The sequence below is a fragment of the Fundulus heteroclitus genome, chromosome 18, assembly GCF_011125445.2.
Source record: "Fundulus heteroclitus isolate FHET01 chromosome 18, MU-UCD_Fhet_4.1, whole genome shotgun sequence".
Lineage (NCBI taxonomy): Eukaryota > Metazoa > Chordata > Actinopteri > Cyprinodontiformes > Fundulidae > Fundulus > Fundulus heteroclitus.
Genome location: NC_046378.1, coordinates 9,510,855 through 9,534,636, shown reverse-complemented (window position 1 = coordinate 9,534,636; position 23,782 = coordinate 9,510,855). Strand labels below are relative to the sequence as shown.

The following is a 23,782-nucleotide window of genomic DNA, read 5'->3' as shown; positions in this document are numbered from 1 at the left end:
AAGAGGGGTTACAAACTGGCAAAGGGAGAAATAACCAATGTCAGCACTAAATCCATTCATTAAAAATTGCCAACAACAAAATAAGTTCTGAGAAATGTTCTGTGATCTATCCCGGTTCTAAGCAGCGGCTAAATTAGCTGATACCCCTGACCAGCTCTGTGTAAAACTGCCCCAGTTCTCTTCCCATGTGTGTTTATCACTAAGCATGCTTCAATCAATACATTTCCACTGTCTCCCGTTGTCTTCCTTCAGACCCATCACTGTGGACCCATGACCATGTGCGCCAGTGGCTGGAGTGGGCCATCAAGGAGTACGGACTGCTAGAAATCGACACGTCGATGTTTCATAACACAGACGGCAAAGAGCTCTGCAAGATGAGCAAAGACGACTTCCTCCGGCTTACCACCATGTATAACGCCGAAGTGCTTCTGTCTCATCTCAATTACCTCAGGGAAAGTAAGTCTGCTGTGTGTGTGTGTGTTATAGTTCGCGTGTAAAGCCAAAAACTAAACAGATAGAACTATTTGACGGACTGGTAAAGACGTAGGTAGAAAAGTTAGGGAAACTGAATTCTCTTCTCTGCAGAAGGCTATTCAAAGACTTTTTTTTTTTACTAGAAAGTGAAAGTCACTTTGAGTGAATGGTTTCTTTTCATATTCAGATATTCCCCCCTCATCTGATGGATAAAGAGTGAGATTGTAAAAAAGTTTTTATTTGCCAAGTTAACCCTGAGAAAGAAACCTGATGGATTTTATTTCGCCACCAAATGACATACCGACAACGAGCAGAATAGAATCGCTCTAACTGGAACTCATTTTTCCGCATTGGTGCCCAGTCTGTAGCAGAAATCTGGAAACCAAGACGGGTTTCTTTCCCCCCTGCTCGAAGATAACCATCAACTACATCCCCCTCGCTACACTTTGCAGCGCCTTTATTCCACATGGTCCAACAAAAAAAAAAAAAAAAGATGAAGCCCAGGTGCATTGCCTCAGGAAACAAGCGCGGTCTGTATGTTCAGCACAGCAAAGAACGTTGATCTGCAATTTTCAATGGGGCAAATAAATATGAGCCTTTTTACCTTTGAAGAGTGCCTTGTTGCAATCTGGCTTTATGTGTTTCTTTGGAGAAGCAGAGTCAGTTTTCTGAGGCTATATGCAAATGGCATTTTGACATAAGATGTAACATCTGGCGCGGCTGTGGTTTGAATACACATTAGTTTGAAACTCAGAAACTCAGAAATTCTGTACCTCTGGGTAGTGTGAGTTTTTTTTTTGTTTGTTTTTTTCTGCTGCTGTTGCAGAATATCATGACAACCCAATGGGTGGGGTGACTGCTAGCTCCACTATATTTAACATTTCTCTTCTAAAATTGTGATGGACCTTGATGTGATGTAATGGGAACTGTATTTTTTTGGGTGTCAATGGCTTTCTCTATGTAGAGAGAGAGAGAGAGAGAGCAAGCGAGACAGAGGCAGAGAGAGAGAGAGAAAGAGAGAGAGAGAGAGAGAGATGCCTACCGTCAGTATAACAGCCTCATTGTGAGGCGCTGCAGCGGGTGGATCTGTCTGACCACTGCTGGGCACACTCTGCAAAGCAGTTTTCATAATGGCCACTGGCTGCAGGATTTAGACACAAGCTTTTGGATTGCGGCATTGCAAACCTGCCCATCACTGCCCTTTTTTTTTTTTTTTTTTTTTTTTTTTTTTAAATGTAGACTTTGTGTGTTTTGGAGACCGAAGGGATGTCTTGGGGTTCCTGCTCACTTGCCAGTTGAAAATTGCCTTGGATCCGATCCCACCAGTCAAAAAGATGAATTCTTCCGAGTCTGGACTGCGAGACTTGATTTGGAGATACAAAAACTGTTTGTATTCTTAACACTAGGAGCCTAAGGGCAAAAGGAAACATATTAGTAAATGAATGTCTTAGAAAAAACCCGAAAGGAGAACAAGACCCCGATTTAGAGACTTAGGTCATTCTCATTTCACCCACCACAGCACACACACAAGCAATATCATAACCAACCTTTGTCCACAAAATAGACCCCTGGCTTGAGTCATGAGAGCTTGAGCTCAGGCAAGATTCCAAAATATGAAAAAAAAGGGGAAAGGAAGGAGGAAAGCAAAGACAAACCCTGGAAGTATTACTGACTATAGGTCACGGCTGTCAGGCTCGGTACCAATTTACTACGTTCAGATATTACCTCCAATCCTCCTCTGAAGAACTGATGGCGCAATAATCATCATAATTTCATAAACATGTGTCTCTACCATGTGTGCCTTTGGTCCAATCTTTTCGAGTCTCTGATTAGCATTCCTCTCCGTCATTAGGACTCTTGGCCAAAACACGGAGGAGCAGCCTCCCTTCCTATAGCCGTGCCATAACAAAACATTCCTGCCACGTCACTCGCAGGAACATTCGACACCCACGCCGGTTCGGCCATAGGCACGAGCTGAACATCTGTCTGGCTACCCAGCTGCTTACGACAAACAAGGCTCGTCGGCCGTGTATTATTTTGGCCTCATTCTCGGTCACTTATTTGGATTTTTTTATAAGCGACGGCCTCCCACACCCCCAATGTGCTTTCAATTTGGAGTGCAATTTGAGAATTTGTTCAAATTAGTCTGTCAGGGAGGGACCGTGGACTGTTTGCTTTATCGCACCCATGTAGGTCGGTTTGATACCACATGTGCTGGAAGCGGAGCTGAGCTGAGCACCAAACCTCAGACAGCAAGAGACTGGATCTTTTGACAAGAAAGGGGTAGAAGCCAGATGGGCGAAGACTGTGAACTGATCTGCTGTAGTTCTTAAGGAGCATCAAAGCACAGGCTAAATGAAGGAACGGCTCCATTACTGTTGGATTGCATGGAAAACAACAACAGGTTGCAAGCATTAGGAACAGTTATATGGTCAAACTGGAAAAGGATTTGTTTTTTTTGTTTTTTTGTTTTTTTTTCGTGCATGGGAATGGCTTGAGAAAGATGTGAATGAAAGCCAGAGGAGAGTAGCGCTAGTTCTGTTTCCCAGCTGTCGCCTTTGCTTGTGTGCCTGGATGGATTTAAAGCGAGGGAGTCGAGACTGAGAGGCAGAGGGAGAGTGATAAGTCTGGGCTTCTTGCACCACTGCTGCTGTTCACTTCAGAAGTGTGTGTGTGTGTGTGTGTGTGTGTGGGGGGGGGGGGGGGGGGGTACGTTCTCAAGCCCTCAATAGTTTATACAGACCATAAACATCTGGGCTCGCAGGCTGAGTAGGGAAAAAAGGAGGTCTGGAGAGTTTGCTCTCCCTCGCTTCAATTTTATTGAGCTCCCCTTGCATTAGTTCTTTCTATTGGCAGATTATCACTGTTGTGGAGGGACTTGGCAGCTTGGCTGTGAGCCCTTTACTGTTAGCTGTCTGCTGTCAGCCACCATAACAAAGCAGTCTGTGGCTTGCTCACTTACCTACTGGGGCTCAGGAATTAATATGCATCAGCATTAGCATGAATGGACGCGGGGCATATGGCGATGGGCTTCACGAGAGCAGTGGAGAGATTGGTCTTAATTGAAGCTGGATTACACGTAGTGTTTCTTCTTACAACCTAGTAGTTTTAAGGCTGATATAAACGCCCTTTTATTTCAAATTATACACTGCCTTCCAAGTATCAGTAACGTTCTTACATTTTATCAGCTTACAACCACAAACTGCTCTTGGGATAGACCAACACAAGTGCATCATAGTTGAGTATCAGCCTGTGCAAAACCTTAGGTCTCCGGATCACGGCAAGAGCGAACAGGACTAAATTGGAAGCAACCAAACTTTCGCTCAGTTTTTCTGAAAACCTTACAACACCCGTACAGGAGTCTTTGTCGATTGTGGTGGCTTGACCGGTAGTTCGAACGGTTCAGTTTTGAAGCCCATGGAGAACCGTCCTCCATGGAGACCCGTCCTCCACCGATGGGTCTCCATGGAGGCAGCGCTCCAGCTACAGGCTGTTCAAGTGCGAGCCTCCAGAATTGACAAAGACTCCTGTATAGGTGTCGAAATGCTTTCAGAAAGAATTAGTGAAAGTCCGGTTGCTTCCGATTTAAGACTGTTTGCTGAGCATCAAAAGGAACATTATACATGTGAGAAGTGTGGATTGGTATTCAGGTGATGGTACATATGATGTGTTCAGCGAGTGCTGTGACATGTATTGGTAGATGGCCATGTCTTGCTAGTTTTGCAATTTAGCCATGGTCTTCCCCTTGAACGTTAATGTTCTCTTTGAGGCCTTCACCAAACAGAACTATTTATACTGAGATTAAGGTCCTGTTTACACGACAACGACCCCATTGAAAACTGGACATTTGTTCTGTTTCTGTTAACCTGTTTACATGACAACATTCTCTGTTTACGCAGAGATTAGAAATAGTAAACACGTGAAAACGGTGTAATTGGTGTAAGAAAAGTTCTGTTTTTCCCATTTGTACGACAACGGAAAGCAGGACGTTCCCGAACCCTTACACTCTGCTAGACTAGATACGAATTCCAGTTGATCAAAAACAATGCATAGTTTTCATTTCCCTGTCACAATGATTTTAATACCTGTAAAATACAGTCAAGTTGTTGGTGGTAATGGAACACAATGTGAAAAGGCGCAGTGGCAATGAAACTTGCAAAGCGATCTGACCATATTTTATGTCAATATCACTGTTGAACTATTCAACCTTTTTTCAGCTACTATTCATGTTGATAAAGGTGAGAGTTAAAGCAGGGATGAAAAGTTGCTTTTACTGGCACTTTTTTCTACTATAACAAGAGGGATTTGTCTGAATTTGTTCGCCATTAATTCAATATACACTTTTCCTGCGTAACATGTTAATGCCCATCATATAAGTCACGTTACTACCAGGATAATTCCCTCTCCGTGTCGTCAAGCTTAATAAGGTCACAGGAATGGTCTTTTGGGACTGCTCCAAAGCTCTCTTCACTGTGTTGTAGGATATATAATGTAGATTTCTATCCCAGATCCCCTCACTTGGTCAGTCCATCTATCGACCACAGCTTCAGTTGCATTACCATCATGCCCCTCTACTGCCGTAGGGCTTCCCAAAAAAGCTTTGTCGTTTGTCCACATATTAACAAAAGGGTTTGGAAGGAAGTAGTGTGGTGGGATGGGAGACAGATGTGCAATGAATTTAAATTTCATATTTATGCCAAGTCACAGACAAATGCTTAGTTTTCCCTTTTTTTCTAACTTAACCAATACCTCTAGAAATAATGATTATAAGTCCTTTTTGTACAATATGATTAGAGATTAATACATAATGCATTACCGTGGTGAGAAGCTATAAACAATAATCATTTCTAAAATTAGATATTCTATAAGTTCGTTTAGTCATCACTGATTGCTCCAAGAGGGTTCTTGGATTTGTTTTAGTTTTGTTTTCCCTTAGTTGATCAACAGGTCTTGTTCAGTCTGAGAATGAAACCACTATTATATTGCCAACTGAGGACCAGAACACTGTTTGGAGTAGCATGTACTATTAAACATTTACGTTACATTTAACGTTTTTTTTTTTTTTTTTTTTAATACCAGCAGGCTTACAGGCATTTTTAATACAGAAGCAGAACAGGAATCACACTTCATTGGTAGTTTGTATAATTTTCTGTCATTCAGTTGATCTGCCCATACACGGCTTTATGCAGTCGCCATTCTTCAACACCACTTCATTTTCTTCCACTTCACTTTCTTCTGGAGTTTCTCAAAATACTCTGCAATGTACTCTTGTTTTGAGCAGTTTTTTTTGTTTTGTGTTTTATCCCCATGCTTCAAAATTTTTACTGCCAGATTTTGCCTGTTTGCGCTTTTTTATCTTGACAACACGTACTGTTTTAAGAGGCTGAAAAGCAAATCCTGGTCTTAACAGTTTTTTAAAAGCAGAAATAATAGATATTTTTTTAACAGGCTGTAACACTTCTGTTGGTAAAGTGGGGAATATTTTTGGAAATGTTCTGGAAATGATATTTTAAACAGTAGTTTTAGGGAGTTCAGCTTTATTAATAGCTGCTTTATTGGTTCAGATTGATTTGACATCTGCTTAGAACATTTCATATCCTTCCTGTTGTAGATGATTCGCTAGCCGTGCTCATTTAGTGTAAAGGTTCAAGTCTTTTAGGGCAAGCTACTGGCTAGTCCAAGAGTTGTCAAGAGCAAATTGGACTTCTGCCTTCTTAAAACTGCTTCAATCTTTAAAAAAAAAAAAATCTTACAACTTTGTGTATATAATAATTTTTACATTGTTTACTCCATTATTGGTGATTATTGTCATGAGACATGGAGGTAGGAGGTGGTGAAACATATATAAAGTCTTTTGGGTGTGCAAAATTCTCTCATATAATTAAAGCTGTTGAAGATTTAAATATTATTATGATCCAAGTTGACAGTGTTTTATTAATTTTTGAACTGAAATCGCTTTCTATTAGCAATTTACTTTGCTTGGAAAGCTTTACATCTTCTGCTTTAAATACATCTTTCACAGAGGATTGTAATTGTCGCCGCATCCTTCCTGCTCCCATTTGTCAGGTGATCGTTTAATAGCCTCTGTTTTTTTGAGATCATAGTTGTTTTAGGACAGAGGAAGTCTGCCTCAGTGTGTGTCCATCAACCGATCTGGATTCATAATTCATAAAAAAAAAAGAAACCAAGGAAGTTATCTACTGCTGGTTCTATACTAACGGCTTACAACGTTTCAGGTGAACTTTTGAAATCCTGAACGATCCCCCTTAAATCTGTTCTTCAGCGGGCGGCCTTGCACAAAGAGCTCAGCTAGAACAACATACATGAAAACGCTAGTGTAAAGATTTTAATGTGGCTTCGGAAAAAGCAAGCAGTGTGTAAAAATATTGGAGAACGATCTTGGTTTTGCCAGAAGCTATTCCCTCTACTAGAGAAAAAAAACATCATTACTTTTTCAATACGTTGTACATATCTGAGTGATAGCCTTGGTCTTTCGTGTATTTCTCTCTTTAAGGCTGATATAAGGGAGCTTTGTCCTGTCGCGCTTAAAGGAAGAAGGCTGGAGCCCATTTGCCCTGCATTAGGTGGTAAGGGAATCAAAACTGGGCGATACTCAGCACATTTTGGGGATTATGTTATCGCGTAGCAGATTAGACGTTGCGGGCCCTCTTCTGGGTGCTGTGAAATGCTGAATAAGGCGCTTGGCATGATAAAAACACATTGTCTTTATCATGCCAAGCTGGTGAGTTGGACTTCGGAGAGACCCATCAGTCAGAGGAAGGGGAGAAAAGCAAATTGTTTGCGGTTGTTATGTAATCTAACAGGCCCTGAACAGATGTGACTGAAGACACGCAGGGAGAGCGAGGGGTTTCAAAGGCTGGTCAGTCCTCCCACTGTGCTGTCAGATTACCGGGACGTTTGTTTTCTGAAAGAGGAAGAAGCCGTGCAAATAAATAGGCACGGCAGCCAACTCTTCCCCTCACAGAGCAGTCAGCTGTGGTCGCTCCCTCCTCTGTCTCGTTCACTCTCGCTCTCAGCCATGCGGCGGTCCCGAATTTCTCTGTGGGATGGTTTGAGGTTTGCTCTGCAATGCTGCCTGTTTGCCTGTCTGGGTCAGGCCCACATATGTGGCGCACAGTGGGAAAAGGGTTAACGGTCTTTTCCCTCTGCCTTCCCTTCCCTTCCCTCCCATCCTTGTCCGTTCCGTCTTTTCTCCTACACTTTTTACCCTTCATTCCAAAGACACTGCCGTGGTGGCTCATTTGCCCCCGTGTGCTTACACTGAGCGTGTGGAATTATTTTTGTACGGCGAGCTGCGTTTGATTGCTGTGGAGGGACCCTGCCCTATACAATAGCTCCCCTGTTCTAAGGCCCCCAGCTTTCTAAACTAGACCCAGACCCTTGGGGGTGCCATGGAGTAGGTAGAACAGGGAGGGGTGGGGTATGTGGAGGTTAAAATTCATCTGTGGAGAACCCCACTCTTTCACCCCTGCAGCCGCCCCCTAAAAAAACAGACCCCCGGCCTGCCGCGACGGGCCCCTCCACCGGCAGCAGCAGCAGCACACACTAGGTAAGGATCCTGCATCAGATCTCAAGAAAACATCCCATTCCTGCTGGCGTTTTATTTCCATTTGTACTCAAGGTTGCCTTTCATATAGCTCCATTCAGGAAAAAAAAAAAAAAAAAAAAGTATCCTTCCCATGCTCAGTCATCGTAGTGTTAAATCTTGGGTTGCGCTCTCCTCGCAGTAACTGCTCTTGTGTTTTCTCTGTGGATTTTTTGGGTCTGTTTTTCCACTCACTGATTTATGCCTCGGGGCAGCTAAAATTAAGAGAGCGTTTTGGTGCCGCCCAGGGTGCCTGTGTAAGTGGAGGAATGTGGCACAGTGGAGCTCTGCTCCATAAGGTGAAGTGAATAGGCTGCCATATGAGGAGTCTCTCCTCCCAGGAGGAGCACGGGTATACTGGAAAAATCAGCGGGGCTCTGAGGGGGTTTTCTTTGCATTTTAAGGACCTCAAATCTGGGCTGTATTTGATTTGCTCTGGGATAAATTTATGTTGCGCAAACACTTTCAGATTATTTTCTAATGAAAAGCAAAGCGAGTCAAGAAATGAGTGAGATGACCTGAAATGGAGCTGGGGTTTTCTGCTGCCACCTGCTGGCAGCGCTTAAAAGCTTTTTCTGTGCACTGGTGCCTGCTTTGGTTCCACGTTGAAATAAAATGTTAAAGCTAAAACATGCAGTTCAATGTTCTCTGTTTGCTGCTTTAAAACTGTCTAAAGAGTTGGAGTCTTCTTCTTATTCTGTAATTTAAACACCTACACTTTTACTCACTGCAAAACAAGTGGATCTCACCGAGTACTCTTGTCCTTTTACAGGTAGCTCATCATTATCCTACAACACACCATCTCACACCGACACATCACCGCGTTTGGCTGCCAAAGAAGGTACGGAGGTCTTTTCTGTTTCCTATTTCAAAAGATAACAATCTTTTGTCTAGTCGTATATAGTTGACATTCGGGGGAGTCCTATGTAACTGTTAAAAGGGTTCAGATGGTTGTAAAGTGTTGTCAGAAATCTTAAATGGGAATTCAGATCACCGTTTGGCCAGCGTCGGCGATGCAAATTAAAAACAAAAAAGACACAAAGCGCCGGAGCACTTTGGAAAACAGCCCACTCGCCAGAACCAAAGCATACGAAATGGCTGATTGCCGAGGACAATGCTCCGGGCAGGTGCAGCTTTTGTGTAGCTATGATGAGCAGATTGTTCCATTCAAAACAGCTACCTGAATGCCGTGACAACACAGAGAAGCTTAGAGGTGGAATAACAGAATAGGGCCGTATTAACAGCCGAGGCAAGAACAGAGTGCTGATTAGTTTTTTTTCCACAGCACCAAAAGTGCACAAACAGACTTTAAATACGGTGATTATTCGAAGGAGGGCCCGTGAATAAGGCTGTTTACTGGAGGAGCGGGCATCGCAGACAGGTGCTGAGGCAACAATGTGTGCTTGTGGTGGATGACAGATGAGGCTGGTTGGGCGCCTCGGGTCAGGCCGGGATGCAAACGAGTGGATGTGCGCTGGTGACTTAGTGGCATTGGAGAACGTGTAATATATGATGTTCTTTTTTTTTTTTTAACCGATCTGAGAATTAAAATCGATTTGCTTGTTGGGGATCGGCTTTATTTCCAAAAAATTGTGTCACTGGAGTATCAAAACTAAGTAATTTACATTTCATATGTATTAAAAATATATACTGACGGAAAGTGGGATTTCTCTTGTCTGGCTGAGACAGATGAGGTCTAGTCTTCCCTCACATGTATGAGATCAGACAACACTTGGGTGGGGAGCAGTGCCTGACAGACCTCTTTCACACCCACCCCGCTGGGGGAGTTGCCAGACAAATCAGTGTGACTGTTTGATCAGCAGTGTCTACCCAACCAGCCTGGTAACCAGCTGTTATGCTGGCCCATGGGTAAGGGGGAATCTCCTCGACCTCCATTACATTTTTCTCAAAGTTTCACCGTGTCCGAATACAGATTTCACTCCAACACCAACTCTTTACCGTCTGAGCCAGCTCAACTCCTTTCGGTTTCAGAGACTCTGCTGTGGAGAAAGTCAAAAACACGTCCGTCTTTTAGCTGTAGGCGTACACGCTGAAAGTGTACTGCGAGCGGTTGACCAGCCATCCCTGTTGTCAAAGGGATGAGCGTTACCATGACATAAAAGCAGCTATATAACTGTTTCTTGCAGTTCTCGGCTCGAAGGTATGCTCAGCCGACAGAGCCGCCGCTCCAGAACGATCCTCTCCTGCTCAGTTGGTGGTCATCATCTCACCGGTTGTCGAAAGACGTCAATCTGGACCCAGTTTGGAGAAATTGTCACAGTGGAGGAAAGCTAACTCAGAAACAAAGGCAGAGGGAATTCCTGAAGACTATATTGACTTCAAAATTTTGTACCAGTTCTAGTAGACGCTGTAGACCGTATTTTCAAACCCCATTACTTTTGAATTCTGCACTTCCATGACAATGTTTTCTGAACTCTCCGCAGCAGCCCTCCATGCAAACATGGTGACAGCCTATTGTATCCTGCCGCTGATGAGGTTATTAGAGTTTTCCGTGGCTAATGGTTGGGCATTACATTTGCAGAGGTATATAAAAGATAACGTGTGCGTTTCAAGATTTTTAACTACAGAGCAACGTCACGATGGCCACGCGACCCTTAACCTGACAACTAAATGGTTTTGTAATTTTTAACTATCAGTACTCTACTACATGAACATTTTTAGATGCAGATCATATCAAACCAATCGCTGTTTATAGAGAGGATATTTTAAGCGTTCAGCAGTTCTAAAGCATTTGATCTGGATTTGGAGTCCTAGCTTCTTGATGAGAGAAAACACCTCTTAAGCATGCAGCGGCACATAGGAACACTCTATTAAGAAAATATTAAAATTTTTCCAACGCAAAAGTGACGATGTGCAGAACTCACAAATGTTAGATCTGGTTAAACTGCTATAAAAAGGCTTTTGTCGTTAGTAAAACGTTTTAGTTGACAAATACACAAACCTCCATTTACGCTTATCAGAGTAATTTTATTTCACAACACAATAGCCAAGTTGGGAAAAGAAACAACTGCTTCGTTAAATAAAATACAGGCTTTGCAGACAGTTATTGTGTTATTTGTTTTATTTATTTACGTATTTATTTTTTTTGTTAATTCCCGCGTGGTTGCATTTTAGAAGTGGGATCCGAGCTGAGTTTTCAAGAGCTATGCCATTCAGAATGACCGTCCCTTTCCGCTTGATGGCTTTTCACCCGAAAAACATCATTTAGTGCTGACACAACTGGAATAGACACTGGCTGCCTATCTGTAAGAAAAGGGAAAAAAAAAAAAAAGCAACTCGTTTACATCGGCTATAGAGTGTCACCACCAGAGACGAGAGAAAGGACTGCAATAACACTGATAGCCTCGCTCACAGGATGAGGGGGCCCTATCAAGGCAGTGGCAGAGGAAATACTAGCTCTGATAAGTGTCAGAGAATGCCCTTTGCCTCTCTCTCTATCTAACCCTGCGGTGAGAGTTACCCGGCTGTGGACCTGCTCTTGCACGGCTTCAACCTAATAGACCAATGGGCAGGCCAGATAAGATTCTGCTCTGTCACCCCCTGACCCTGCTCTTCCTGGTTCTCAGCGCCAGGTATTTGGACTGGCAGGAACAGTGGGTCACTCCCTTCGAGAGCATTTCCCCCTCACCAGAGGTGATTGCTATAATCGGCTCCCGTCACACCAAGCCTGCCTTCAGCTGTGAGCAGAGACGCGGGCCCTATGTGTCGGTCTCTGGCGTTGAAGGGACCAGAGTATTCACATTAGTTTTTTTTTTTTGTAACTTTTTTTAGACTAATGAAACAGAACTATTGTTTGCCATGTGTGCATTTCCATTCAATATCAGAAATTAATTAATCTTATAGTTTTATGTTATTGTTGTCCAACGTCTTTATAACAAAGAGGCCAAATAAGATCAAGAAGGCAACATGCCAAGACTAGTACATTGAGTTTGTGACTCAACAATAAAAGGTGCCTTACTGAAGGAGAAACCGATTATCAGCGTCTGTGCAGACTGCCAGATGTTCATGTTCATATTGCCTTGTGAGAACTGCCAAATACCGTACAGGCTCTTTGGGGTAGAGTAAGCACAAGTGTACGGCAGGAGACAACCCTTAATCTGCACCAGATTCTGCGGTGTAAAAGGCAATGTTATGAATAAAAGAGAGCACATAAAACACGGAATGCAGCAGCTATGAAAGAATATGCGAGCGTGTGAGTGTGTGTGTGTGTGTGTGTGTGTGTTTCTGCGTGTGTTTAAGGTCTCTGTCTTCCATTTTCTTGTGGACTGGCTGCATATCTGTGGCTAGGTTCCTTACGTCTTGGCAAGAGCGTGCGTTCGAGCATGTTTTAACGCTGACAACGTCATAGAAAGCAAGTGTCGCATTGATGCACTGTCAATCAATTTCGCGACGTTTCTTTTTCTTTCTGTGTATGTTTATTGTAATTCACATAAGTGCGCGCTCCTCTGCCTTTGTTCAAGATAAAAGATTCAGTTTTGTACAGGCATTGTTTGCATAGGAGGATTAAAGGCAAACCCCATTATGTGCGGGGTCCCTCATGCAGGGCCTTACAATAGTTTTCACATCTTTTTAAGCTTCTTCACTTGTTACATTACAACAATAAACTTTAACACATTTTATCAGGAGTTTATGTGGTAGACCAACACAAACAAGTGCACTATTAATAAGGGAATAGAAACCGACAACACCTTTTTCAGACTAGCCTGTCGTCATATTGAGACTCCCTTTGGTCTGGCACCCTTAAACAAAATGCAGTGCAACCAGTTGCCTTTTGAAGTCACCTTATTGGCATTGTGAAGACTAAGGAAGATGGGATAGGTATGAAAACTAATAAGTCAGCACTGATCAACAAATCTTTTGAAAACACTTTTAACCTTTTTTACATCTAAACTGACAGGGCAGCCAATGAGAAGAGAAATCAGAGAAGCTTCCACAAGTGCCGTGATATCTCTGGAGGGAGGAGGTGCATAGATCCAATGTTCAGATTGGCAAATGTGAAAACAGGACTTCCATCAGTCCAATCTAGCCATCACGGAGGGGTGTCAAGAAAAAATATGATAACTGAGAGAAAGCCACAAGAATTATTATTGTAGGTTTTTCTCAAGCCATGTAGGGGATGCTGAATAAATACACTACATCTGGCGAAACAACTAACACTGCACATTGACCTGAACACCCTCTGCTTAGGATAAAACACGTTGGGCACGGTTCTGTGGGCATGCTGTTCTTCAACAGGGTTGCTGGTCTCAGTTAAAGACCTCAATCCAATTGAGAATTTCTGGCAATAACTCAAAATTCAGGGATGTCCGCGGACACTATCCTACCGATCTGACTGAGCTTGAACTAATTTGTAAAGAAGACAGGGCAAAGTTCAAGTTTAAGGTGACAAAACGTTTAAAAATAGTTTGGTAAAATAAGTTTTTAACATTCATACATCCATCATTTTCCAATGTGTTCAACTTTCTCTAAACATTTCTACATCAGTGGGTTTATAGTTTTTTTGTGCAGCTCTGGTGGCTAACTCCTTTGGACTGCCGTCATTCTCCTCCTCTTATGGCTCTGTCTCCTTACAGATGGTTTTTAAAGCACCTGTATTATGGGTATTAAAAAAGTTTAGCCTGTCTGGGTCTCTCTCTCTCTCTCTCTCTCTCTCTCTCTCTCTCTCACCAACCCAAACTCAGGGTGAAAACCAGTCCATGGCTCAACTCTTTCCTACTGCTCTCTGTCTTTGCCTCATTCTCTCACCTTGGTTGCTCTTTCTTCCTCTCCCTCTCTCTATCTATCTCTCTCTCTCTTTATCTTTCTTCTTCACTCTCAGTGTCTCTCTGTTTCTCTCTTCTCCTCTCTGTGGAGCGCTCAGGTCTTGTTTTGACTAACTGGTCCACCAGTTGAAGTCTCCCAGGAGCATGCACCACACCCCAGACCAGAGTGGAAACTGGCGCGAGTCGCAGTCAGAGCGAGGCCTGGAAAAATGAAGGCAGAAGGGGTGGGTGGGGGTGGGGGGGGGGGGGGTACAGGGTGGGGATGAGGCTGATCTCTGTATGCGTTTTCGTGTTTGTGTTTGCACGGTTGCCCCCCCCCCCTCACACAATCACTGGGGCTTTGTACTTCATGCATCTGCGTCTCCTTCCCTCTTCTGCAGTTTCACTTCCACTTCCCCACCTTTCACACGGCAAAGCACGGGTAAAGCAAAGGGCAATTATGGGTTCAAAGTTTGAATCATACGAACTTGTTAGGATCGTTGGAATCATTTTTTTTTAGGCGTTTGCATGAGACACAAAACTCATTTCTGGAACCCCCCGCTCGGTTCTCGAATGCGTGAAACAACCCAGCATCCCCCCGGCCTGCACCAGACAGTAGCTTCTCGCGCTGCCGCTGTTTTCTTTTCAAATTCCAGAGTTACAGTTTGTCTGACTCAGTGGTTTTTCATTACTTTCCTCTCTTCTGTGCCTTTTTTTTTTTTTTTCGTGCACTTTATTATCTGTCTGCGTCTCGTCGTTTGGGATTTCTTCACCTTCCCTCTCCCCTCGCCTCCTCCTGGTCTCTACCCCACCGACTCCTAAGCCCTCTCGGCAGCAGAGGTAGCCCCCGTTGGGAGACTTTCTTCTGCGGGGTGATGGGGATTGGTTGGCGGGGGTGAGGTGTGGTGGAGGGGGGCTGGCAGTGAGCAGAGGGGAAAAAAGGGCCAGTAAAACAAAGAGAGGTTGTCTGCAGGAGAAGCAGGCAGGAAACACAAGTCTCCTAGGACTCTCCCCCAGTCGTTGGTCTTTGGCTATGCTGTCGGCCCACACCAGATTGAACCTGACAGCCCCTCTAAAACCACAGCAGCGTTCTTACTATTTGTCCCTCCTCTACCACTTTTTTTTATGTGTTTCGGTTATGTACCCCTTTGTTCTTTCTTTTTTTATTGAAAGCTAATATCCTTCCTTTAACCTTATGTGCACGCTGTCACTTGTTTGGACCTTCCTTTTTCTTTCTTTCACTCAATTCCTTTATGGAGTCACGGACGCCAGGGACAATCTCTCTTGTCAGGGAAGGTTAAGAGTTTAGCAGTGAAGGAACTGCTGATGAGACTGGGAGATCTCCAAGCGGCAGGAAACGTCCCCTTTTAGGTACATTCTGCTAGTAAAGATGGGGAAACTTAAACAGAAATTAGTCCTTTGAGATTTGAATACACTTGTGATAAAATATTTTAGTGTCTAGTTGGGTGTTTGATTGTGAAATGGGTAATTCAATTAGTTACTTGTCAAAGTGTCCGATGGTTGGTAATGCGGCAAAATGTAATTTAATTCTTTACTGATAAAGTGTATAAAATGTTGAAATACAATAATCCACATGAGGGCAGTGTTGCATTGTGTAAGGAAGTGCCCTAACAGGAAGCTATGATGAATATGGTGTTACTGGTCTGTGACCAGAGTTAACAGAATGGCTTACAGCAGCTGAAAAGCTCAAATGTGCTTTTTATGGTAAATACTTTTGCGATTCCAAAAAAAAAAAAAGTGTTCAGACAAATGTTTGATGCCTAATGAAGTTTCAACTGAACAATTATAAATCTGGTTCACAACGTTGAATAGGATGAAAACAACTTGGAGTCTTGATCACGCAATCAAAAGCAAGTACATTTCTGTTCTGCGTAATGTAAAGGTCGCACGAGGTTAGCTTTGCAAATACATATATTGGTGTTTGAGAAATCGAAATCAATCCAAACTGCGTATTTATAGGAAGCCAGTCGTATCGGTACTCTCATGACACTGTACAGTTACCAGGGGCCTGTGTTCACTAACAAACTAAGGTCGGAATGAACGGAGCAAGCTAGAAATAACCCATACAGCTCATACAATATACACTTACTGGCTAAACTTATTTATATTCTATTTGAATCAATTAACACTCAATCTGTTAAGGAACTCTGTAAACTTCATAAATAGGTTAGTAATATAAAACAGAAGAGATAATTTGTGGCTGCACTGTCGGGTAGTTGTTAGCACTGTTGCCTTGCAGCAAGAAAGTTCTGGGTTCAAATGCAAGCTACACTGGGCAATTTTTACAAATTGGCAATTTTTATTTTTGTATAGCCTGCTGATTCCACTGGCAACTTCGGTCATCAGCTGTACAGTGTCTCTGTACGCTGTCCCCTGGCAGAATAAAACTGCTGACAAAACAATTCGCTATCACTGCTAATGCCGTGGATAACATGTGTGCAAATCAAATCTGTATTATGGTGGCTATTTGATCTGTTTATATCTGTAATAATGCAAACAATGAAGGACGCCGGCCAGGTGCACCACGAGTATACCAGCGCGTTTTTGAGATGTTGCCACAGCCTCGGTTGCATGCACGTGTCAGAGTGATTGATTGTTTGGTGGAACCCGTGCAGCTTTGCGTTGCTGGCAGAAACAGAGCAGAAAAGGCTCATCCGAAGCAGGCCCGTTGGACCATTTGTGAAGGTTGCGTGGATGCCGCTTGTGATGGGACCGGAGATGTGAACGCACAATTTATCCAGCCTTTGTTTTGTATGTGTTGTGTGTCTCTGTTGTTCGTCAATTTGCATCAGCAATTTGTGGTTAGTGTGTCGCAAGCTGCTCAAGCAACTGTGAACATTCTCGAAGATTGTGCCATCGACTTTTTAACCACCACACCGAGCCCAACCAAACCACACGAGCATGTCCAGATATCCTGTGGAGGGAGTCGTTAAGCATATTCCCATTGATTTATTAACGCTACGTTGACATCTGTAACAGTTGCTTACTTGGGATCATGATATTTTATTTAACCATGTGCACACAAAGACCTTTTAGGGCTATGGTTTAAGTAAATCTGAGGGGTTGTGACAGCTATACTTTTCTCCACTAAAACACCTTCTTTTAGCTTTAAATGCATTCGTAATTATTTATTCTTTTACATAAAAACATATGATTTGAATTTTTTTATGGTTTTCTTTTTTTCTCAGATCCATCATATGAAGCTGTACGGCGGACAGGGTGGTCCAACAACATGCACAGTGGCAAAGGTAAGATCACAAGTTGTAAAACATCAAATATTCACTTATATTATTTAGTATTCTCCTAAGATTAAGTCGTTGAAACCCACTGAGAGAGAGAGATTCCTTTGTACATTTTGGAAAAATAAACTTCATCTGTGGACATTTTGCACAGATTAAAATACCTGGATGCTTTTATCCTGACTTTGCACCAGAGGATGTGTGTTACTGACATCAACACAGTCTAGACACATGGGAAAGATACCTTGAGATTACAGAAGGCAGTTCAGTCACTTCCTTGTTTTCTTTGGACCTCAACTAAAATGCCTCCACGTTGAGTAGTCTAGTTATCTGTGACCACCCTATAAATGTTATCTCTGAATCATTTTATGTTTCCCTCTCTCTGTCTCGCCATCGTCGTCCAATGATTGCGTCCCTCCGTGCAGGCTCACCTGTAGTTCCTCAAAATGTGACCAAGTCCACTGAGCAGCCCAGAGCTCAGCCAGGTAACTGCTTACTCTGCATCCTTTGTGCTTTTTGTAAGCATGAGCCAAGACTCAAAGCTCCTTTGTTTGTAAGGATATCAGTGTTCATTTGCATCAAATGCTTTGATAAAGTTATTTTCTCTTTCTTTGAGTCTCATCTTGATGTTTGCTTTTATAATACTTAATAATTGTAATACATTATTAAGCATGTTCACTGGACAGGGGGTTGCAATTCAAAGATCATATAAAAGTCTTTGCAGATCTTTCTTATGACGTATAAGAACTTGCATTACGTTACGTAAAAGTATTATGAATTATGAAGGAGTGTGACATATCTCTAAAAATCCGGATCCCTTCCACACGACTCTGCTGTGAAGTAAAAAAGGGAACTAGTCTTCCACTGCATGCAAACTCTCAGGTTAACATGTTTGATGGCTCGCGTACAAGTGAGTCTCAGTAATTTAGAGTATCATGGAAAAACAAACGTATTCCATTTATCCTGTTCGAAGAGTGACACAAAGAGTGAGATATTGCGGGCATTATTTCTGTTTACTTTGATCATGTCATACAGCTAATGAAAGCCAAAATGAAATCTTAATTTGATGGAATTGCTAAAATAAACTAGACTTTTCAGTGATATTCAAATTTATTGGAATGCACCTGCATGTTTCAGGATCAAATGGAATAAGAAGAATTGGGAAAAATAAATAATAGCATAAAAGAGGATTGTTTTACTCATACTCTTGTTCATATTATACCTCATAATATTATACTGCTGATTATATATATGCTCATGAAATAACCTTGTTATTCTAAATAATGATCATAAAGATCCCTCCAGCATTGTGTTTTTAGCTGTAGGAATATTCCATTGTGGAAAGTTTATACCTTTCTAAACACATTTCTGGCTTCTAAAAAAGGAAACACGAGAAGCATGACCTGGCAAAATATGTCTTAAATCTAAGAGGACACCTGTAAGGTATTTTAAAGAGAAAGGAACAACAGCTCACACCCTCTTGTAAAAAAACAGTGGAAAACAACCGAAGTTGTCATATCCACGATTCAGAGGAACATTGAGGGTGGCTGCAAAAACAAAAGAAGAAATACGAGTTATAATGTCCTAGTAATTAAAGGTACAATGTCTAAAGGTAATATAATCAATGTCATGTATATGCGTGAATGTGGTTCTGGTAGGTGTTTCTGCAGGACGTTCTTAATATGATGTTGCAACACAGGGATAACTCGTTCAAGAAAGCAGCTGTAGTTCTCTGACAACACGTCGCCTGTAAAAGCTTTGCATTTTTTATATATCTGACTCCAAACTCATAGCTACAGTCTTGAATAAAGTCATGCCAGTTATCTCCGGACTATGTTTTCACATGGAGCAGTTGGCTGAATTTATAGGCTAATGCTAGCATGTTTACTGCCCATTTTGATAATTCAGCTCATGACATACTTCAATACAGCTTTTTGCTAAACGATTGTGAAGAAACTTTCCAGTCAAAAAGATGTTCTCTCGCTTCATAATAGGACATCATTTGTAATGGCTACTGCTTCAGTGGGCCACTTTCCCAAAATTGGGAAAGTACACAGGTATACAAGACACAGTCATGGATCTGTAGCAGCCAATGCAGACTCTATCAGTTACTGAGAACATCATTGTAAATGTGAAAAAAACTCAGACTGTTGGGGTAACCTAAGAGTTGTTGCATCAATGCTGGGCACAGCCTTCTGTTCAGTAAGTTTTGCACGCAGACAATTTTTAAGAACTGCCTCAGCAAGACTTAGCTTCCAGCTTGCTGGCTAACACTAAAAGTGTAACAAGCATAGAATTGCAGACAGTACACCAGAAATAGGTTTCAAGAGTCCAGTATGTAACATGCCACTTTTTGTTTTATTTCTTCACAGATCCTTACCAGATTCTGGGCCCCACCAGTAGTCGTCTCTCCAACCCAGGTAAGATTATTGACATGGACAAAGTCTTCCGTTACTAGACAGTCCGTCAGTAAGTATAAGGAACAAAATTGCGTTCTTACTTAGTAGAGACCACAACCGTCCCTGACGCAGGTTTGTACTCCTGTCCTCTTTCAGGCTCAGGTCAGATCCAACTTTGGCAGTTCCTTCTGGAGCTCCTGTCTGACAGTGCCAACGCAGGGTGCATCACTTGGGAAGGGACCAACGGAGAGTTTAAGATGACGGATCCAGATGAGGTGGCGCGGCGATGGGGTGAGCGCAAGAGCAAGCCAAACATGAACTACGACAAGCTGAGCCGTGCGCTGCGCTACTACTATGACAAAAATATTATGACCAAGGTGCATGGCAAACGCTATGCCTACAAGTTCGACTTCCATGGCATTGCTCAGGCACTGCAGCCGCACCCCACTGAGTCATCCATGTACAAATACCCCTCGGACCTAGCCTATGTGCCTTCCTACCACGCCCACCAGCAGAAGGTCAACTTTGTATCTCCGCACCCTCCATCTATGCCAGTCAGCTCCTCCAATTTCTTTGGACCCGCTGCTCAGTACTGGAGTTCGCCCACTGGAGGCATCTACCCGAACCCAAATGTCCCCCGCCACCCTAACACTCATGTGCCATCCCATCTCGGCACTTACTATTAAGACAACCCTCCTTCATCAACGACCAACTTTTAAAACCTACCTTCTCCTCCTACCAAAATTGCTGACCTGCACTTCTTGTAATGCCAAAGACTGAGTTGATGGAAACAATCATCTAAAGAAATGCTGTTCCTCAATGAAGGATGAGTTTTTGAAGTTTTTTTGTTTTCTTTTATGTGTGTGTGTGTGTGTATGTAAGAATCTATAAAAACTGGATACCTTGGTCTACAATGGAATACTACTTATAACAACTGTTTGTTTTATGGACGCAGATCTGAGTTTCCTGTGCCTTTTTCTTTTCCACTCTCTCAAAAGTTTCCCCTGTAAGTGCCCCAAAAGCCTAAGGAAAGGTCTTGAACCAGAGTGTGTCAGCCTATTCTGCACGCTACCTTACCAGACATGGGCCTATCACTTATGGGTCTCAATTTACATCATTCTCAGTATAGTTTGTATGCTTTGCTTGAAAATCCAGCTTTTGACGCTTACTTACTAACCTTGTGGGGGTTGTCCACTGTTTTTCTTGGCTTTCTGTTTCACATGACATTGTTTTTTGTAATCGTGTGTGTGTGTCTGTGAGTGTGTGTGTGTGTGTGTGTGTAGTGTGTATGTGTGTCTCCAGTAGATAGGTAGGAGATCTTGCAAAAGGAACTTTTCTCAGCACTGAATACCATTTGGCGACTTGAATACGCAGTTCACCATGCCGCCATTTAATTTATCCTCCAAGACTGGAAGGCTAGAGAAGAGTTAGATGCCATAGAATGAAGCGCTGTATGTTTCTGGTGAACCTGGGTCAACTCAGTTGCTTAAAGAATGTTTTCTATGTATTTTGCAAGGAGCTGAAAGAGATGATGGGTGATAAGCACAGCAGAGTTAAGTCAATTGTGCTGCAGAAGCAGAGTCAAGATTTAATTGAGGTAATTTGCAGCAGTAATTCCTGCCCACACAAATGTTTTTCTCTCTCTTTTTTTTTTTTTTTTTTTTTTTGGTAGGCCACACACTAAGCTAAGTATTTGCCTTGTTGTTTCCTCTCAGCCTGGCTATTTTGAAATCGTTTTGTTGCTCAACCATATCAGTATTAATGTGAATGTCTCTGGCTTGTGTAATACACTTAAAAGGAAAAAAAAAAGTCTTTGCCTAAACCAAAATATGTCAGGTGTGGTTATTTAAGGGGGGAAAAAAGATGCATATCCACGTAATAGCGTGAATCTAAAACATGTAAGGGATTTTAGCGTATGTGGTTCTTTTTTAGGGTTGTGTTAGCCTTACTGTTTAGAGGATGTTCATTATTTGAAAGGCCCTAGAGTCTTCATCTATTTTTTTTTAAAATGTGCTGAGAAACAAAGCTCTAACCCTTGCAGAGTTCGGGTTAGGCTCAAACTGCTGATCTATATCATATCATCAACATCAACTACCAGTGCACAACTAAAGTCCTGATGAAGATAACTGTTCTAATAAATATTTTTTTTTTATCTTTTCTGAGAATAAAAGCTGCCACATGGTCTCTGTCCATCTAGGCCAGTCGATATCACACAGGTTGTTGCAAAGAAGAAATTATCCACTTAATTCTGATTAATATACGACACTTTGCAGTGTTTTCTTCCTTTTTTTTTTACAAGGCTGGATCCTAGCATGAGAGATGCATGTTTTGTCAAAAGTCTCTTGCTGATCTTCAAGCCCAGCAAAATGCAAACGAATCTCAAGTCAGAATTTCATTATTATCGTGTAACAACGCTATGTCAAACTCACAACCATAATCAGCTCTTCAACTGTTAATTTCTGAAACTATTCAAAGAAAGTCATCGAAAATAGACACTTGAAACCAAGTCTTTTATCAGAGAACAAAAAAAAAAACAATGAAGTATGACGAGATGAAACAAAGAAATCCTCAGATTCGCAAACGCTGTGCGTTTGTCAGACCTATGTGTTATTATTTTATAAACATCAGTCAACTAGGCATTAAAGCAACTTACTGTATAAATTATGCAGAGTTATTTTCATATGTGACACAGTATAAAAAGCCAAGAGAGTTAATACGAGTTGACCTCGGTCAAAAATGCAAACTTTTTGAGTCCATTTCTGCTAGTAGTATGTTGAGCATTTTAAGTATTTTTATATCTGTACATTTGGGCAATGCAGTTTAACATTTTTTTGTTTTTTTGTTTTCACACAGATGTTGTTTTCTGAAACCCAGTTGTAACGTCTTAAGTGCCTGTAAGGGTAAAAAATATATCTGTATATTATTTTCTTTCGTATTACTAAAACCACAAATGCCTGCTTAAATCATAATCTAATAGAGACAATTCCTTTGCCTTGTATGCAGTCTGTGATGATGATGGCGTGATCCCATTGTCGCTCCTTTTCTATACCTGGAATTCATGGCTAGCTCTGTGCTTTTTGAGGTTTTCAGGTGTTTGATACTCCGTAATACAGTATTAATATTTACATCCAGCTTTCTTTGCAGACGAATAGCTTTAAGAGAACAAATTAAAAGGGAACATGTCATTTGTAGCATAAAGAAAGTATGGCAATGTGCCCTTAACCTTCCTGTTTTAAAAGCATTATCAGTGAAGAGGGATCTGTGCTACTCCTTCATATATGCAATGTATTTTGGATGGTGAATCCATTATATGTATTGTTTGTATACATTTACAATTAAGCAGTGTATTATTTTTAATAATATTGTAATGCCTGCAATGTATGAACTAAAACCTTTTGAAAAAGGGCTTTTGTATAGGAAAATGTGACAAAATAAATGTTTTTACCTCTCCAGGACTCTCTCACTGCCTCACTTTATCTCCACCGCTAATGGAATTGATCAGTTTTCTATACCCGTCTAATCAGATAAAGATGCATGTACAAACCTATACACAGGGAGAACACGCAAACTCCATACATAAAGGTCCCGGTGATGACTAGAACCCAGGGTATTCTGGCAAGGGGGGAGGAGTAACTAGCTGCATTTACTCACATTTTAAGTACAGTTTTGGTGTCCTTTGTACTTTTTTAAGCAGTTTAATTAAACTGGTCCCATAAAGGACCAGTTTAATTACCGTAAGTACAAAAAAGGCAGCAGTTTTATTATGTAGACCCAGTTGGCCTAAAGGATCAAGTTATCTGCATTTAAAAACTCAACATTCTGACCTACGCAAGCAAGTGGAGGTAAGTAAAAAAGGTTTGAGAGTTTAGTGGGAAACTGTTAATTTTTCTTGTTTTTTGTATTTATAAAAAAAAAAAAGCTAAATCTAAAAATAGCATCATTATCACAAATCAGGTGGCACCTAATTACTGCATGTAGTAATCAATGAGTGGACAGTGTCTGGTTTATGTTCAAGGCTATAACCATATAAACATGCTACATAATAATTTTGACAGATAATGTAAATATCAGTTGTGCTTCCAAAATATTCACAATGTCATATGTCAACATGTTTTATTTTTATGTAGCATTTGCATTTATAAAGGTGCCCCTTTAACAGAAAACAAAATTGCCTCTTTTCGTTGTGAAATGCATGAGGGTGACTTTCTTTTGCCCATAAAAAAGTAACCAATTAACTTTTACTAAAAGTAAAAATTTAATGAGGTACTTTTTAATTTTACT

The 23,782-nt window shown here is 41.7% G+C and overlaps 1 protein-coding gene across 10 annotated transcripts in view; it reads left to right on the top strand.

The window, feature by feature from the left end:
• fli1 (Fli-1 proto-oncogene, ETS transcription factor) overlaps positions 1–22,954 on the top strand; it is a 43,393-nt gene extending 20,439 nt beyond the window's left edge. For 9 of the 10 annotated variants that reach the window (XM_036149705.1, XM_036149701.1, XM_036149702.1 and 6 more), the window contains 6 exons: positions 253–456; positions 8,853–8,921; positions 17,052–17,111; positions 17,528–17,587; positions 19,475–19,522; positions 19,658–22,954. In XM_036149705.1, coding sequence (XP_036005598.1) covers positions 253–456; positions 8,853–8,921; positions 17,052–17,111; positions 17,528–17,587; positions 19,475–19,522; positions 19,658–20,187 — 971 coding nt within the window. In that variant the 3' untranslated portion in view covers positions 20,188–22,954. The remainder of the gene's footprint in view (positions 1–252; positions 457–8,852; positions 8,922–17,051; positions 17,112–17,527; positions 17,588–19,474; positions 19,523–19,657) is intronic. The other variant, XM_036149708.1, reaches the window with a different exon arrangement.
• Positions 22,955–23,782: the final 828 nt, after the last annotated feature.